General features: G+C 43.5%; 1 protein-coding gene across 3 annotated transcripts in view; it reads right to left on the bottom strand.

Moving 5' to 3' along the window:
- The window catches only part of CRYBG1 (crystallin beta-gamma domain containing 1), a 103,579-nt gene that overhangs the window by 35,696 nt on the left and 51,585 nt on the right, over positions 1 to 16,298 (bottom strand). For 2 of the 3 annotated variants that reach the window (XM_076333326.1, XM_076333327.1), the window contains exons 3-5: positions 9,539 to 11,025; positions 2,397 to 3,861; positions 2,144 to 2,320 (exon numbers count right to left, since the gene is read on the bottom strand). In XM_076333326.1, coding sequence (XP_076189441.1) covers positions 2,144 to 2,320; positions 2,397 to 3,861; positions 9,539 to 11,025 — 3,129 coding nt within the window. Of the gene's footprint in view, positions 1 to 2,143; positions 2,321 to 2,396; positions 3,862 to 9,538; positions 11,026 to 12,338; positions 12,403 to 16,298 lie in introns of those variants that run through there. The other variant, XM_076333328.1, reaches the window with a different exon arrangement.

Here is a 16,298-nt window from a genome sequence, read left to right as displayed (position 1 = left end):
GGTAACCATAAAGCATGAAATAATTTTGAAGGAATATATGAAAAGACTGAGGAGGCATGATGGCATATACATGTATGAGCTAATTAGCATAATCAATTTTGTGCTTAACACTTTGGAACAAGATAGGTTTCTTCAAAAAGCATGAGAGACTGTGCCAATCAGTGATAGACTAAAAATGCCGAGAACAAATAAAACACATTGAGGTACACAAAATCTAAAACGTGTTGAAGTCAGTGGTAAATTATACGATATAGAATATATGGGAAAGTCGTGGTTGCATCACATCATCTTAAAACAAATAAAGCAAGCGTTGCAATTATGCATTTGGTTTCCTAGCAAGGACAGAAGTGCTCATTCTGGGTCAGGGTCCCGCTCTTCTAGGAACTATTCATACAAACAAAAAAACCCAAACAGATCCTGCCCCTAAATAGGTTGCAGCCTAAGATAGCCAGCAACACGTGCAAGGAACTAATGAGAGCACATTAGTCAGCCCACAGGGCAGGCAGTGGTCTCAGGACAGAGTTCCTAAGCACCATCAGATTTTTGTAGGCATCATCAAGACATGCTGAAGCATGCCTGGTTTTTTAGCCTGTGCTTCAATTCCAGTTAGAACTTGCTCTGTGTTTTACAGAATGCCAAAGTCATTGTTTTGGGCTGCCCTTACTCTTTTCCTTCACATTACCCATTAGCCATTGCATCATCATTTTCTTAGTCAGTGGAAGATGCACAGTAGGTACACATCATACAAACATTCTCAGTTCCTGTCTAACTTGAGCAAGACACTTCAGAGCCAGCAACAGTGCTGCAAAAGTCCCAGAACCCTACAGAGCCTAACAGGCTTCTCTCAAGAGCAGTGTGTACTTAACCCCTTGCCGTATCAGGCCTCCACACTCTACTGAAAAACTGAAACCTACTCAGGGACAACAGTTTAAGTAGCAAAAAAAAAAAAATAAAAAAATAAAAAAAATCAGTACTAGTGATTTAGATTTAAACTCAGGTTTTGAAATCCAAGCAGGACCATCCAGAGTAAGAAAGCCTCTTTAACTGGCAGCATAAGTCTACACCACTGCAAATAAACCCCCTAATTTTCATCCCCACACTAATTAAAAAACTTCCCATGAGAGAAAAATCTACATCCTCAAAATTGCAAGGTAGCATGGATTATTTCCTTCTGCAAGGTGAAGAAGAAAGCAGTTACTTCTACTACTCCCCCACCCCTTTTAGTAGAACTGTAACAGCAGATAACCATTAGCTTTGGAAAAGTATTTCTCAAACTTCTTATATGCTGCTTCAATTCCACAGATCACATTAACGCGGCTATTAAACTTTGGAGAACGTATTCCTTCCCACAGTTCTTAGACCTCCTGATTTTCATTTTCCTCTCAGGTAACAGTAAGGGCCCACATCAACAGAAATAGCAGATACTATAGGACATTGGTTCATCATTTTGAAAACAGAAATTATAAAGTTCTGCCACATTAGGGTAAAGTTGCCTCGAAAGGAAAACACAGGTCTGCCTTCACCCATGATGAACAGATGCTCATAATCAGACAAAGGAACAGCCCTCCACTGTAGCAGCACTTTCAATAATCACTACTATCCACTTCTTAAAGTGTCCTTAAAGAATATATATTCTCTATCAAATGCATGGGAATACTGGGAACAAAAACAGAGGGCCAAAAAAAGTTTGGCCTGTTACTCATTTAACAGTGCAATGGCTGAATGTCTTGCTGGAAGAGGAGAGAGATTACTGTCAACAGAAGAAGCAGGCACAAGTTTTCTGAAGTTCACAGAAAGCATTCTACTAATTTACAACAAAAAATGAAGTTAGCATGAGATTTGTTTCAAAATAACACAAAATCAAGTATGAAGACATATTCAAACATACACTTTAAATTCGTATTTGTGAAGAGTCTCAAAATAAGGGCACCATGAAGAAACATAATCATGTTAACAGATGCCATCTCATTTTCCTGTGTAGCCAACATCAGATTAAACTGGTACCATACCTACATTCACCTCTGTGTATTTGTAATCTATGTATGTCCCTAAGAGAGGAAACAAAACAATGTATGCATATCATCTATAAAAATACAAAAGCTGGATAACCTTCTAGGCAGATTTTAAACAACACAATACTTACATCCACATCTAATAAACCAGTGGGGACATTTGATTCATATCTGCTTGTCCCTAACCAGCTGGAAAAACTTTTCTCAGGGTTCCCATAGTTGGGCATTTGTAAACTTAGTTCTTTTTTTGCACTATCTGCTTGCATGTACTTCTCCACAAAACTTGGAAACTTCATATCTGAAAGAGACTGAATTGCAAAATCAAAATTAAGTCATTCAGCAGGTAGACAAACATGGTTGTATTTCATGAATGATCTTTATTACCTCAGATTTTTGAGGCATGCCGAATGGCCCAGAAGCATCCTGCTGTAAAGGAGGCATCCCTGAGGAGTCAGTTGTAAAAGCTGTTGTGGTGTTATTTACTGAGGCGACAGAAGGATTAAAAAACTTTTCTTTAGATGTGGAAGACAGCAAGCTTGAGAAGAGGGAGCTTTTTTCAAGCCGGGATCTCTTAATTTCACCATCTGTACCATCCATGTTCTCTTTTCCATTTATTTCCTGAGTAAAGGCAGGTTCTTCTCTATTACATGATTGCAGGGCTTTGAATATGATACTTTGCTCTGTCGATGCACGCTTGGGCCTGACTCTGGCTATCGTTTCCAGGCTTTGCATTTTAATTTGTTGGGCCGGTAACAGATCCTGTGTTTTTTCCCTCCTCAGTCCCAAACCAAAAGTAAATATGCTAGGATCAAATACTTTCTCTAAGTTGTCTTCATGAATGGGAGGCATTGCAAAGTGGGGTGCCGGGGACTTGGGAAGCTTTGACCTCTTCTTTTTCTGGGGTAAACAAACTGAGCTGTCCAAGTTTTTTATTGTTTCAGCAAACTTCTTCATGTCGGATGGAGAATCAAAAACGCTATCCTCTTCAGCAGACCCATTGCAGGTTTTGCCTGGGCTCTTTTGTGTATTGAGGTTGTGCTCTGATATCAATATACTATCTTGACTGCTGTCCTCATGCTGCAGTGCTGCAAAGCTCAAAACTCCCGGCTTTGCCTTTTTATCTCCATTCTCCATCTTCTTAAATTCTGATCTAGAAACCTGATGAGATGGTAGAGGATATTTATCATCATTGCAAGGTGATATAACCTCTGTGTTTGGCAGCATCTTTTCTTCATTTCTGTGGAATTCTGAGCTTGTGTTATTTCTTTGGTAGGAAGTATCTTGAGCATTTTCACTTTTACTAGGTGAGTGCAAAGACAGTTTAAACGGTGAACTTTCTTTTTTAGCTGTGGTTAATTCTGGATCAGGTTGCTTCAGGGAGACGCTACTAGCATCAATTTTGCTGTTTTGGTTAAAAAGAGATATTGCAGCTTTTACTTTAAGTTCTGTTGTCTTCCCAATATCCTCATAAGAGGCAGAGCCTTCTTCATTTTTGCCTTTTAATTCCGCAGTGCTTTCTTTCTCTGGTGTGCCATTCTCAAATAACTTCTGGCGACTGCTTTGCTTATTTAACGTTTTATCAGGCTGTTCACTTTCCTTAGGTTGTTTTCCAAATTTCAGCTTTGCTCTGCCAACAAATGTGCTTGGTACAGTACTATTTTTTGAAGCAGGGATGTCAGCAGGCCTCTGGCTCTGGTTAGCACATTTATTTTCAAACAAGGAAATTTTGTTGGCAATGTTGCTGTTAGTTTTATTAACTGGTTTTTCAAGAGTATCCTGCTCACTTTCTGAACTGTCTTGATTCGTAGGTGCTTTAAAATTCAGCTCTACATTCTTCGGTTTGGCTGGACTACAGGAGGCAAAGTGATACAGAGTTACATCTTTGATTAATCTTGAAAAGACTTGTAACAATTTTCAAAACAATACAATGTAACATTATAATGAAATTTTCCATAGTCATATTCAGTTTAAATTTTGGCATCTCAAAAGGAATTAACTAAAAAAGGAGTAACTATACAAATGACAAAAAAAATTAGACACTAAATAAGGAGAATACATTTCAAACACGTACATAGTTCTCTAATGCTCAGTAGAACAAAAAACCAAGCAGCCTACAGCATCTGCAATTGAGGCAGAGAACTTAACTACTTATGACTGACAGACATTAAAATTTAATAGCGAATAGGCAGAATAAATTATACGCATGCAATTCCCTACAGAGTTTAGAAAACAAATCCCAATTCATTAAGGTGATAATGAGTTGGTTAACATTTGAATATACCTCTCCAACAAGTTTTGAAGACAGCTGCCCAGATTCTTTGCAGCCCTTACACTTCAGAAGCAACCTTAAATCGAGTGAAAGACCTCTTCTGGCCTCATTAGTGCTGGTGGAAAAGGTAACTGTCCCCAGTCACTGCATCACCACTTGGCTAAGCGAACACCACATGTGAGGACTCTCCCACTTCCTTCAGGTAAAGTCAGCTAACAATTTAAATTGTGTAAACTAACCCTGCTGATTTTACAAGAATTGAATTAGGAAACACACACAGAAACTTCTCCGTCAGAGTGGACAGAGAAGCATGTACAAGTACATAGCACATAGTACTCATGCACTGTGGCAGAAGGCTGATGACACACAGCTGAGAGTTTTAAGCCTCCTTCCTCTGAATATCTACATCCAGGAAAAATCACTTGTCCACATCCCTTGCTACTGCAGGAACAGTATGAACAGCTGTGTAGATGCAGGGCACGTGTCTTCAAAATTTATCAGTCAGATATAAGGAGTGTCAAGGAGGCCACCATCATCTCCAAGGCAGACCTTTTCTCCAAAGAGGAATCCGGAGACACTCAGCAGTGGGAGAACAGGCAGAAACTGTGCTACATGAAAACTGACGATGGTGGGAGATAAAAGAAACTAGCTTGCAGCAACAACCTCCAGGGCCTCAAATGCTCTATCAATCAATGGATGATTCTGGTATTTAAGTGCTTTCTTCTTTTTTACCTACACAAACTGTGTTCACTGAGCTCTCAGACAGCTCTTTAGCCCAAGAAAGAAGTGTGAGGTACAAGTGAGGTAACATGAACAACCCAAAAACTAAGATCACTCCTTTCTCCTCTTCCTCAAGAGATCCATCCCAAGTAAGGAAGTAAACCCTACTAAGCAAGACTCTCCATTGTACAAGCTTCTTTTCTTGGGAAAAGCATGAGGAACAAACTTACTGAAATAACAGAAGGAACCCCAAATCAGCCACCTAAGAATCTATACAGAAAGCAACTGTTGAAAATCACCATGTCTTTTTGGAGAAGACTTCCCAAAAGCGCTCACTGTAACTACCAGCCTGCTCACATTGGTCCACAACTGGAAGGCTCTTACGAAGAACACGTGATCAATAAAAAAGGAAATAGTAAACTTAAAAACAACTGGCCATACTTCAGATAGGTGCTAATAAAACACACTTGGAAAATTTAAGTCTAGAAACAGAAAAAAAAATTATTCCTGAAAGGGGGAAGGCAGGGTGAGAACTATCACACAGCATAAAATTAAATACATTTAGACGCTACTTTTCATTTGCAGTACGACTGTTTTTCCTAAACTTTTCAAAGTTAAATTATTCTATGATTTTTCTTTTTGGAAAATGAATACAAGTTGCAAGGGACCTCTAAAGGTCAGCTAGTCCAACCTCCTACTCAAAACAGGGACAGCTTCGAAGTTAGATCAAGTTGCTGAAGGCTTTGTCTGACCAAGTTTAAGTATCTCCAAGGGTTGAGATTTCACAGCCTTACTAGGGAAACATTGCAGCAGGTCAGCCACTGTCACTCTGAATTATTTTTGCCTTATATCCCATTGAAACTTCGCTGTTGCATCTTGTAACCATGGCCATTGGCCCTTCACTGCACACCTCAGGGACCAATTTGGCTCTGCCTTCTATATAACACCTCTATAGGTAGCAAGAGATGATTGAGGTCTACCCATATCCTTCTCTCCTCTCAGCTGAGCAAATCAAGCTGCTTCAGCTTCTCCTCATACATGGTATGCTCCAGTGCCATCACTTTCTTAATGGCTCACCACTGGACTCATTCCAATTTGTGAACATCTCTCTTGTACCAGGAGAAGAGAGTTGGAAGAGGAGGGAGGGGTACAATTCGATATAATGCCCCAGATGCAGCCTCATGAGCACCAACTATCTTCTCCTTTGACCTGCTGGCTACACTCCTGCCAATGTAGCCCAGTACAGGCTTAGCCTTTATCTGCTACAAGGATGCACTACTGACACATGCTGAATTTGCTGTTCACCAGGACCCTTCATGTCCTTTTCTGATCAGAAAGAGGTACTTATCCTCTCCTTCTACCTGTATTTTCAAGAGGTACAGCTAACGGCCTAGTTATCTTAACAGATTCATTTCCATACTATCCTTTTGTCAGCCTGTCACTTGCACTACTGTGTACATTTCAACATAACAACACGTATCTTGCTAATAAAATCCATCTCTCCCTGTATGCTTTGACAAAAGCAAGTTTAATGGTTAACACTGACAGTTCTCAGCCACGCCTAAAACTTGTTTTAAATGAACAGCTATCACCTCAAAGGCACAGTTTCAAGCTTTGCAAATTTACGCAGAAACAACCACTTCAGCACTTTGTATTTTACATTCTGCAGTATTTTCTGCAAAGCAGCAGCAGCAGAAAAACAGCTGAGACCGAAGAGCAATAGAAAGCTCAGCCCTGGAGCTCCATCCACTACAGCTGGCCTCCTCTAACTAATCTTTTCATTACAACTTTTTTCCACACTAAGAAATACCGATTTTAAATACAGCCAAAAGATGTGCCTTATTGCAAGAACTTGTTTTCTAAGTTTCTAAGCTTGTTTAAAAGGAGGAGATATTGTCCCCCCTCTAGTACGGGGGAAACGCATTGAAAGATGGATTCACTTAACAGTGCAAATGCTTTCTTACAAACAGCCCGGTGTGGCTGATTCCTACTACCCACCGCTGATCTGCAATGCCACGAACAAGCAGGCACAAGAGAAATACTGATGTCCTTCCCTTCGGCTACACCTTGCAGCTAACCTGTGGAAGCAAGCAGTTAAACCTCTCCCAGTGTAGTCATAAATGGAAGGTGAGTCATATTGTTGAAGCATACTGTCCAAACGACCATGTAAAGCACGTAACTGATGCCAAAACACATTGGTGCCAAAACATCAGATTGAGGTGAGCAAAGAAAAATGGCATGTTAACAGAGCAGAGTAATTCAACAAATGGGCATAAATGCAAAGGCAACTACAAAACCATGTCTGAACATCAAATATGACAACTGAAGCCAAGTTTTCCGCTACGCACATCAAAGTAACTACCGCCTGAGGTTTTATTTGCTGATTAAGGTGTACCATCAACCTCAGTTTAGTCTCAAACCTGATAGATTTCCCTTTCAAAAGCTAGAAGCAAAGTATCCTGTGACTTCCAAGTTGCCCAGTACACAGACATAAAAGGAGAAAAGACAGAAAATGCTATCATTACTTGCGGGGAACCAGCAAAACCAACTTCTTTTAAAATTGTTTCTAAAGAAACTTGATTCCCAGAATTGGCACAATGTCATTAGTAAGAGACATTATGCATTTTTAAGTGAAAACGACCTTGATTATATGAAGTCCAACTTATAGGAGGCAAACGAGTCTGTGAGTAAATGAGTATTTTTCAACCTGAAAGGGATTAATGTGAAGTACCTAACCATAGTTTTTTAACCTTTGAAAATGGAAAATGGAAAAGCTATCTGTTTTCTAGTTCAAAGCAGTAACAAGAGACCAAAAACACACCTTCTTCTAGTAATGGCACCATCCCTTTCTTTCCCATTTTACAGCAGCTTAATCCACATCCAGGTTTATAGTTCATGTGTTCTGACGAATGATGACAGATTATACCAGGTAATCTGACCATATCAATTTGTCCGGCTAAAGAAACTGTGTGGTACTGTGCAATGACAGCTATCAGATGCATCAGCAACCTTGCATGCAACACGGCGATCCCCACCCAGGGCTAAAGTTCCTATAGCTGCAGATAAGGTCAATACACAGAGTGCCACACACCCCACAAAATCAGGTGAAATAGAACAGGCTGTTTATTCATTAAAATTAAATCTGTCAGAAGGGATACTTGTCAATTATTTCATGAGTACAGCAGAAGATAATTCACTGTACAGCAAGCCGATACCCAGAAAAACAAAATCCAGCTACGCAAGCATTTATAACTTCATCATCACTAAAGACAGTGACAAAGAGAAAAATATGAAAGCTACCTTTCCGATGAAGTTGTGAAGATACAAAACTTCAGATTTTAAGACTTGTGAGCTATACTGCCAGACAGCAAAGCATCACCATGTACAAAAATATCACAATTCAATTTTCAGTATTAGGTGTTTTTAATTCAGTTATGAATGAACAATTCAGATGTAGACTATTACAAATCATGCAAACGAAGTTGTTCCTAATGCTTCTATGCTTCTCAGATGTGGGAAGTGTAATTGGAAACATGTGTTTCTTAAGCCATAATGTTGAACCTTCACATCCCTCTAACACAACTGAACAATGATTCTGAACACTCTGTGTACCTCGGGTGGTCCTACTCTGACACCTATAAATGAATGTACCAGAATGAGGAAAGCAATAGCGCATAGTACATAGCCATGACAATCAAACAACAGAAATGACGAATGTGACTAAATGATTCACTGTAGAAAAGAACGTAACAGAATCCAGGAAATCAATCGCTGGTCTCATACTAGTGATTACAGTGTAAGTTATAAACACATCCACTTCTTCATAATCCTAAGGAAAGCACTGATCACCTCTGTTTGACAGATGACAATTTCTTTGAGTGTAAAACCAAATCCTGCAAACTAATATATGCATAATTCTGCAAATGCATGGTTATTCATGTGCATAAAAATTTACATGATTCATCCTGCACATATTTATGAAAGCAACTATACATATTCAAATTTCTGCAGTGTGATTTATCACATCATTTGAAGGATCAAGTTCTACATTGCATCCTACGTTTCTTCATGAAGTAATAGCAGAACTTGTGTTGTTTCAAAGGGCAACTTGAACACATTCCTTATTCAAAGATTTTCACATACAAAATCTTCAACCATATCCTCAGTTGGTTACAGACAGCAAAACGACATTAAGGTCAATGACAGCCGAGCTAATCTGAGTGACAACAGGGGCACTGACGATGACGACAGAGCAGCTTTTAGGTATGTTAAATTATTCCATATAATGGAATTGACATACCAAGAAATTCCCTATCCATAAAAAAATGGAAAAAAGAATTATTTTTCTAACACATGTAACTACAGTGCTTGTTAAGTGGTAACTGTAATTATGATAAATTTAAAAAAAGGCAGTTCTTAACTGAAAATAACCTAGGTAGATAACAGATACATAGCTAGTGTTCCTATAGAATCCTAAACACAGATACAGGCAAAATTACAGCTACAGGGATAAGGTAAACTAGTTTATGTTACTTACAGGCTAATCTTTGTTGTGACTGTTCTGGAATTATCCAAACTCTTCAGCTTCAAGCCGTCAAAATCAGAATTTGTCTCTCTCTCAGCTGACATACACAGGTCTCCATTTTTAATCCCATCAGTACGCAAGAAAGCTCTTCCATCTGAACCATTCCCATGTTTTACTGCCTTGGTCTCATTTCTGCCTTCAGCAAACACCAAAGCAGTGTCTTCTGTCTTACTGGCCAAAGAAAGTTTGGGAGACTCCAAGGTGTCTTCCCCAAAAGCCACAGGCATAGCGCCCTTTTCCACCGAAGTTCTTTTTGTCATTGTCATCTCTGGTGATGCTGAAGGTTGCCTTTTTGAGGAGTAATCTTTTACCTGACCCTTCAAACCAGTAGGGGAAATGGGGACAGCATCCGGCTGATTCTTTTTGTATGATCTTCTCCTTGCAGGGGTTGTGTTTGAGATCTGCTGCTTGCCTTTGTCAGCTTCAGTTTTAGATACCCCTTTGTGAGCAGATCCAGCTTTTAGGTCCTGATTATTACCCAGGGAAGAGGGATTCCTTTCAGGAGTCTGTTGAGGAGACTTCGCTTTTCTTTCCGAGTTCATTATCTTGTCTGAAAACACCTCAGAAGGGACATCATCCTCAAAACCAGATTCTTCTCTTGTAGTAGTCTCAGTCTGGTTTCTTTCTCCATTTGGAACGTCACTAGATGACTGAGATTTTCTCCTTTTTCCAGATCTTTTATTAGCAGATTTTTTATCCATTGTGTCCGAGTCACTACAACTTTCTTCTGATGCAACAGTCACAGGTTCATTAAGGAGTTCGTCTGTTTTTCTTAGATAGATATCAACTGTTAACACTCTAGCAGAATGTGTGTGCTCACTCGCCACAGATTCCAACTCGTATGGCAAATCCTTTGGTTTTGCATGCCCAGACTCCTCAGACACCCACGTGTTCACAAGCTGCTTGTGGCTTAAGATACTCTTTTCTAAGTCTTCACTAGACAAATTTCTCAAGCTTTTTATGAAATCTGGAGTTGTGGAATTATTTATATCTGTGATGGGTTCTTTCTCCAGTTCTAGGGTTTCCACATTCAGGCTACTCTCAAAGAAAGAGTTTTTAATGGTTTCACTGCTGCTGCTCCAATCTGCTGACCACTCACTGTCAGAAGAGACTCCCCTGCTACTCCATTCTGAAATGGTATCACGATACAGCGGTCCTGCTTCCCCACTGAAATTATATTCCTGCGTCTCAGAAATGGCACTCACGTTTCTCACTTGCTTCTGTACTTGAGGAGCTTCGTATCCTTCCCTTATGTGCCTACAGTATATCAGCTGTGCTCTGTGAGGGGAAACTGACCTCTCCCCTTTCCGATGTGAAGTGTGTTCTAGTGAACTTTTGACATTTTTCCTTTTCCCTGTGCCAAACAAATTTCCAAGTCTTTCCAAAACTGGTTTCTTTTTATTCTCTTCTCTGGAAGAATCTGGAAATTGTGAGGTGGACTATAAAAACAAACAAACAAACATACATTTAGTTAATGTCAAAATTGTTTCTATAATATGTTTGTTTGTATTAGCACCACCTATAAATTAAAAGGACACAGTAAATGGGAACAAAACAGCTCACTGAACAATACTAGCTCTCAAAAAAGAACAAGAAAAACAAACCCCTCAAAAAACCAATTAAAATCCCAAAATCCTTCAGTATGTTTTTGCCTGCATTTGTTTACAAGTACGCTCATCTTGCCTTACAATACCAGTATTTTATGTCCCAAATCTCAAACTTTTGCGGAATTAGTTAACATCACCCAAAATAATACAGGAAAGCATCCTGGCATCTGCAAGATCGGAGACAAACTGCTGGGTCAAAATTTTCCTCACAAAAACAAGAGTGGGGAGTTTAACTTTCCTCTCCATACTGGCTGAGTTAGTTTTGACACTTGTGCTGGTAGAGAATAGTTTCAGAGGCGTAAGCTGTATTACAATTCATACATTTCTCACATTTCTCATTGATGAAGTCCAATAAATACTTGGCTTGTGTTTTGGGCTAGAAAACCCAGAACTATAAAAGCCACTGCATCATTCAATGAGCATTACTGGGTCAATTACTGCCCTGGATTACTCTCGGTGAAGTTTTCCCTTACAACTTCTAATTAACATGGTAAACAGGAAACACGCAACAGCATTGCCGAGTATACATGCATATCTGCATTTTAATGTACTAGCACTTTTTACATGCCGGTACGATGAATACTTGTTTTGAGATGTCTATTTCAAAACACCGCGAGTATCTCCTACTTCGGCGGACCAGCCCTCCCGAGCAGAGCGGGTCCCTCTCGGCAGCACGGAGGCTGCTTCGGCGCGTTTTAAACTTGTTTTTTGCTGCAGACGCCGCGACCGCCCGCCAGCGTCCAGGCGCCCCTTCCACCGCCGAGCGCGGGCCGGGCGGCGCTGAAGCACCCGCGCCCTCCGCGCAGACCCGCGGCCGCCCTCACCCCACCGCGGGGCCGGCGCGGTCCCCCCCCCGCCGCTTGCTTCTCCGCGGGGCCGGCTACGGAGTACCGGCTCAGCCGGCGGCGCCGGGCAGGTACCACCTCACCGCCCGCCGCCCCGCGCAGTCCAGCCCCGCGGAGCCGCCGGCGCGTTACCGGGAGGGAGAAGGACCTCAAGGCTGCCGCCGTCCTCCCCCGCCCCAGAACGGGACGAGCGGGAGGAAGGAGCCCCGCCGCCCCCAGCCGCGCCGCATCCTCGCCCGGCCCGGCTCCGCAGGTGAGGGCGCCTCGTCTCGCCGCCCCGCCAACGGCCCCGACACTCACCGCCCGGCCCGGCGCGGCTCGGCTCGGCTCGGCTCGGCTGCCCCACACGCCGCGCACCGCGCCGCTACCCGCGCGGCTGCCCAGGCGCCAGCTGTCTGGGCGCTCCGCCTCGGCCCGCCCCCGCAGCGCGCCTCGGCCCGCCCCGAGCCACCGCCCCCGCTGCGGGCAGCGGCTCTACCTGGCCGGGCCGCCTCCCTCGGCCGCGGAGGGCGGGGCGGCGGCCCTGTGCCGGCCCCCAGCGAGGGCGAAGGCTGAGGGGCAGCGGAAAGCGCGGGAAAGCGGGCGCCTTCGGCCACGGGCGAGGCCTTCGAGGGGGCGGCGGTGCGCGAGTGGGCGCCGCATCCCGTACGTGCCCCAGCAGCCCGTGCTGCGGCGGCTGCCGCCTTGTTATTGAGGACAAAACACCGCCCCGGGCGAAACCGACAAACTTTTGACGTTGAGGGAAAAGCACCAAGGGTTGAACGCGGGCAGTTCACGCGGCCGCGGCGGCTGGCTGCAGCGCGGGCGGCCGGGCGTGAACGAGCGCCCGGACCAGGGCGGGGCCAGCGCCCTCCCTCCGCCAGGGCGAGGGGAAGGGGCGGCGCGGCCCAGGGCCACCGGTTTGTCTCCGCCCGCCAGGAGGGCTGCGGGCGCACCGGCTGCCAGCGGGCGCGGTCTTGCCGCCGCCCGCGACGGCTGCGGGGCGGGGCTGGGCGGCGGCCCGGCCTCCCCCCGGCCCCGGCCGCGGGGAGGTGCCGAGCCCCGGCAGGGCCCGGGCGTAGGCGTCGCTCTCCCCAGCCCCGCGGTAGGACCTGCCCGGGTAGGCATGCTGGGGCCGCCGCCGCCCGGCGGCAGGGGCCCTCGTGGGAGATCTCGGTTCAAAGCCCCGCGGGGAGATGAACCCGCATTTTCCACCTCGCAACCGCGGGGCGGCGGGGGCGGCAGGGCCGGCGGGCGCGGCTGACTGCCGTCTGCGCCTGCCGCCTCAGCCTCCTCCCGCTCCTGGCGCGCCGCCCGCCGGCCGGGGCCCGGGCTGCAAGGGGGCCCCACGCCGAGACGGCTCCCCCTCCGCCTGCCCCCGTCCCCGGCCGGGGCGGCGTGAGAATGACTCCGCGGCCTAATGGTGCCGGCGCTCTCCCCGGGCGCTCAATTAGTATTTAATGTTTAATGAATGCTAAACTAGTCCTCTTCTAATTAACGCTAAATTACTTATACGAAGTGGAACAGCTTCAACAGGAAGGACCACGCAAGTCTCACTTGGGTGCTTCTGAGGGCCCTGCGCGGAGGCGGGAGAGACACCAGGTCAACCTGCTTGCGGCTGGCCGGGCAGCCCAGCCCGCAGCATGTCTGGCCCTCTGGCTATTGAAGAAAATAAGGGCCTTTTTTACATGGTTGCTTCCTCCTCCGGGTGAAAAAGTATTAAGTTAGTTATTTTTGCTTCATCAACAGACTAACATTTGGCCTCTGTTCTAAAACTCCCCCAAACCTGAGTTGCAAAACGTGGTCTTGGCTCCGGGAGAGCCCCCCAGAGTCTACTTACTGCCAGTGAAACGGTGTACAGCAGCGAGGCTTGCCCAAACATATCAAAAACATGGAAAACCTAAACTGCATAACATGTAGAGTTAGCTTATCATACCGCAACCAAATGGAAATCCACGGGAACCCTTGTCTTTCCCTACCTTTCTTACATGTGTTATACAACTGATAAGCAACTGTACCACCAACGAAGTCCTGTCTCCACATGCGTAGTGATCTTCCCCCACCGGCTTTCAAATAGGCAAGTCTATGATCATGACCTTGAGCTTAAGTTTTTGAGTTGTTGGGGGTATTTTGAGATAGTGAAATAATCTGCAAATGAGAAAATTTGATGTCTGTTGTTTTCCTCCCTTCGCTGACTTCTTTCAACCAGTAGAACAAAACCACTCAGTTAAATAAAGAGGAACACTGAGGGCTGCATTGAGTTCATACAGCTCAGACAGTTAAAGTGCTTTTGCGATAACAGAAAGAACTATAAATTTCCCTATCGGATGCAACAATCATGAGTAATGCAGCCCAATTACTATCTAATTTCTTGATTCTACATACGTATTGCCAGTACTAATTAATTATAGGGAAGGGATAAGGAGACACTAATTAACATTGCTAGCTAAAAAAAAGTAAAAGTACGAAATTTTCAGGAACACTTAAAGCAAGCCAATAAGCAATGAGTGACACTAATTTATCTGAAAATTCATAACAACTACAAGTGTGAGGAGGATGCTTGTATTGTTCACATTAAAAACTGGTGAAACACCAAAATAGGGGAAATTTAATTTCATTATGGTGTCAATCTGCATATTAATATTTGGATGCATAATGGCTGTCAGTCCTCTAAATTAGTTGGGATTACATTATCAACCTGACAAGTCATTATTACACTTGCAGTCAAGCTTTGGGTTTGCAAGATTACGCTTGGAAAAAATTAGTTATTTGAACTGTGGATCTAGATTTCTGTCTTCCCAGCAGCTGATTTTCATAACGTCCATGGGAACTTAATTATCTTTGAGACGTCTCCCCCTTTAAAATGTAGTGGAAACTGTCCAACAAGTTCAAAAGGTGTTGGATGGAAGGGAGGAGGGACAGCCAGCCAGTCCAGTCACATAAGCCTTGTTTCCTCAGGGAACGAGGCTAAAGATTTTTTCTTGATCTTGAAATAGCTGCCCTATGTAAACTGTTTTGAAGTAATTTCTTCATACAAAGTACCTTAATTATATACAGCTCTTTCAAAACACATAAAAGGCCAGGTACTTGCCCCGAAGAGCTTGTATTTTAACTCAGATAAATGTAGGTGAGCCAGTATTGCCAGTGCAAGAGGGCACAGAAATCGAGCTTCTCAAGAGGCTCCAAAGAGGGGCCCAGCCTGACAGAGCGCACCACAGGAATGCTTGATTTCCAGAGCACAACACGGAAATGTTTGATTTTCAGACGGCAAGAAATATCCTTGCTTTGCAGATCAGGTTTCTTCAACGTGTTTCTGCTCAAGCATTCTTAACCTCGAGACATTAGCCATTTCAGAAATCCCTGATCAAAGGCGTTGGCAACTAAAATAACCAGAGGATGTGCCTATCCATTCCTTGGACAGCATGGAGGAAGCCGTTTCAAGTACACTGCATGAATCTTTAAAGCGGTGTTCTAATCTGAAAGCAAAACGCCGCCTTCTTAACCAAGAAATGTAAATCTTGTTTGTATTTATATTCATACCTGTTCATGTTAGCATTAAAATATTTCCTCTGTTTTTGGCTGGGTTTTTTTCTCATTAGCTAATGTAAGTTGCCACAGCCAAACCCCTAATTTAATAACGTAATTAAACATGTGCTTTGCTGGTCTCCAGTGGAGAGAAAGCATAAGCTACTGTGATTTGTTGAATCGGAACTTCAGGCTATGTCTCAAGGGATCAACTGGATGTTATTTTCTTAGATTAGTTCATCTGAGTCAGTTGAACATGACTGAAAACACTTCTTAGAGCACACATTATAGAAAAAAGTAGTATTTTTACCAGTCATTAGCAACTTTGTGGTAACTAATAGGTGGTAATCTCTAGTGTGGACAGTTCTGTAATATAAACATTTATTTGCTAGCATATGTTCACCTTCACAGGGGAAAAAAGCAACAAACAATATTTAGTGAAGAGTAAGTTTGAGCTTTATCATTCACTAGAAGGTCATAAATAACTGGATTTCAAGTAACATGAAAACCTCTGAGACCCTTCTGTCTTGAACAGCTCTCATAATGTAGGACCCTTCCAAGTTCATGCTGGAACACCAGTAACTTTGGGTATCTTTAAATCACAGTATCGTAATTCTCACAACCATGAGAAACAGAAAGCCTCGGAGTTCTAGCAGTCACGTGATAATCCCCAAAAGTGCATTAGCCAAAAACATTTAAATAAATAAACTACTACTCTTCAGGCTCTAGCATTCTGCAGCGACTGAGACTCAAATA

Source organism: Aptenodytes patagonicus, chromosome 3 (genome assembly GCF_965638725.1).
Source record: "Aptenodytes patagonicus chromosome 3, bAptPat1.pri.cur, whole genome shotgun sequence".
Classification (NCBI taxonomy): domain Eukaryota; kingdom Metazoa; phylum Chordata; class Aves; order Sphenisciformes; family Spheniscidae; genus Aptenodytes; species Aptenodytes patagonicus.
Note: the sequence above shows the minus strand (reverse complement) of the source record. Positions and strands in the feature narration are given on the sequence as shown.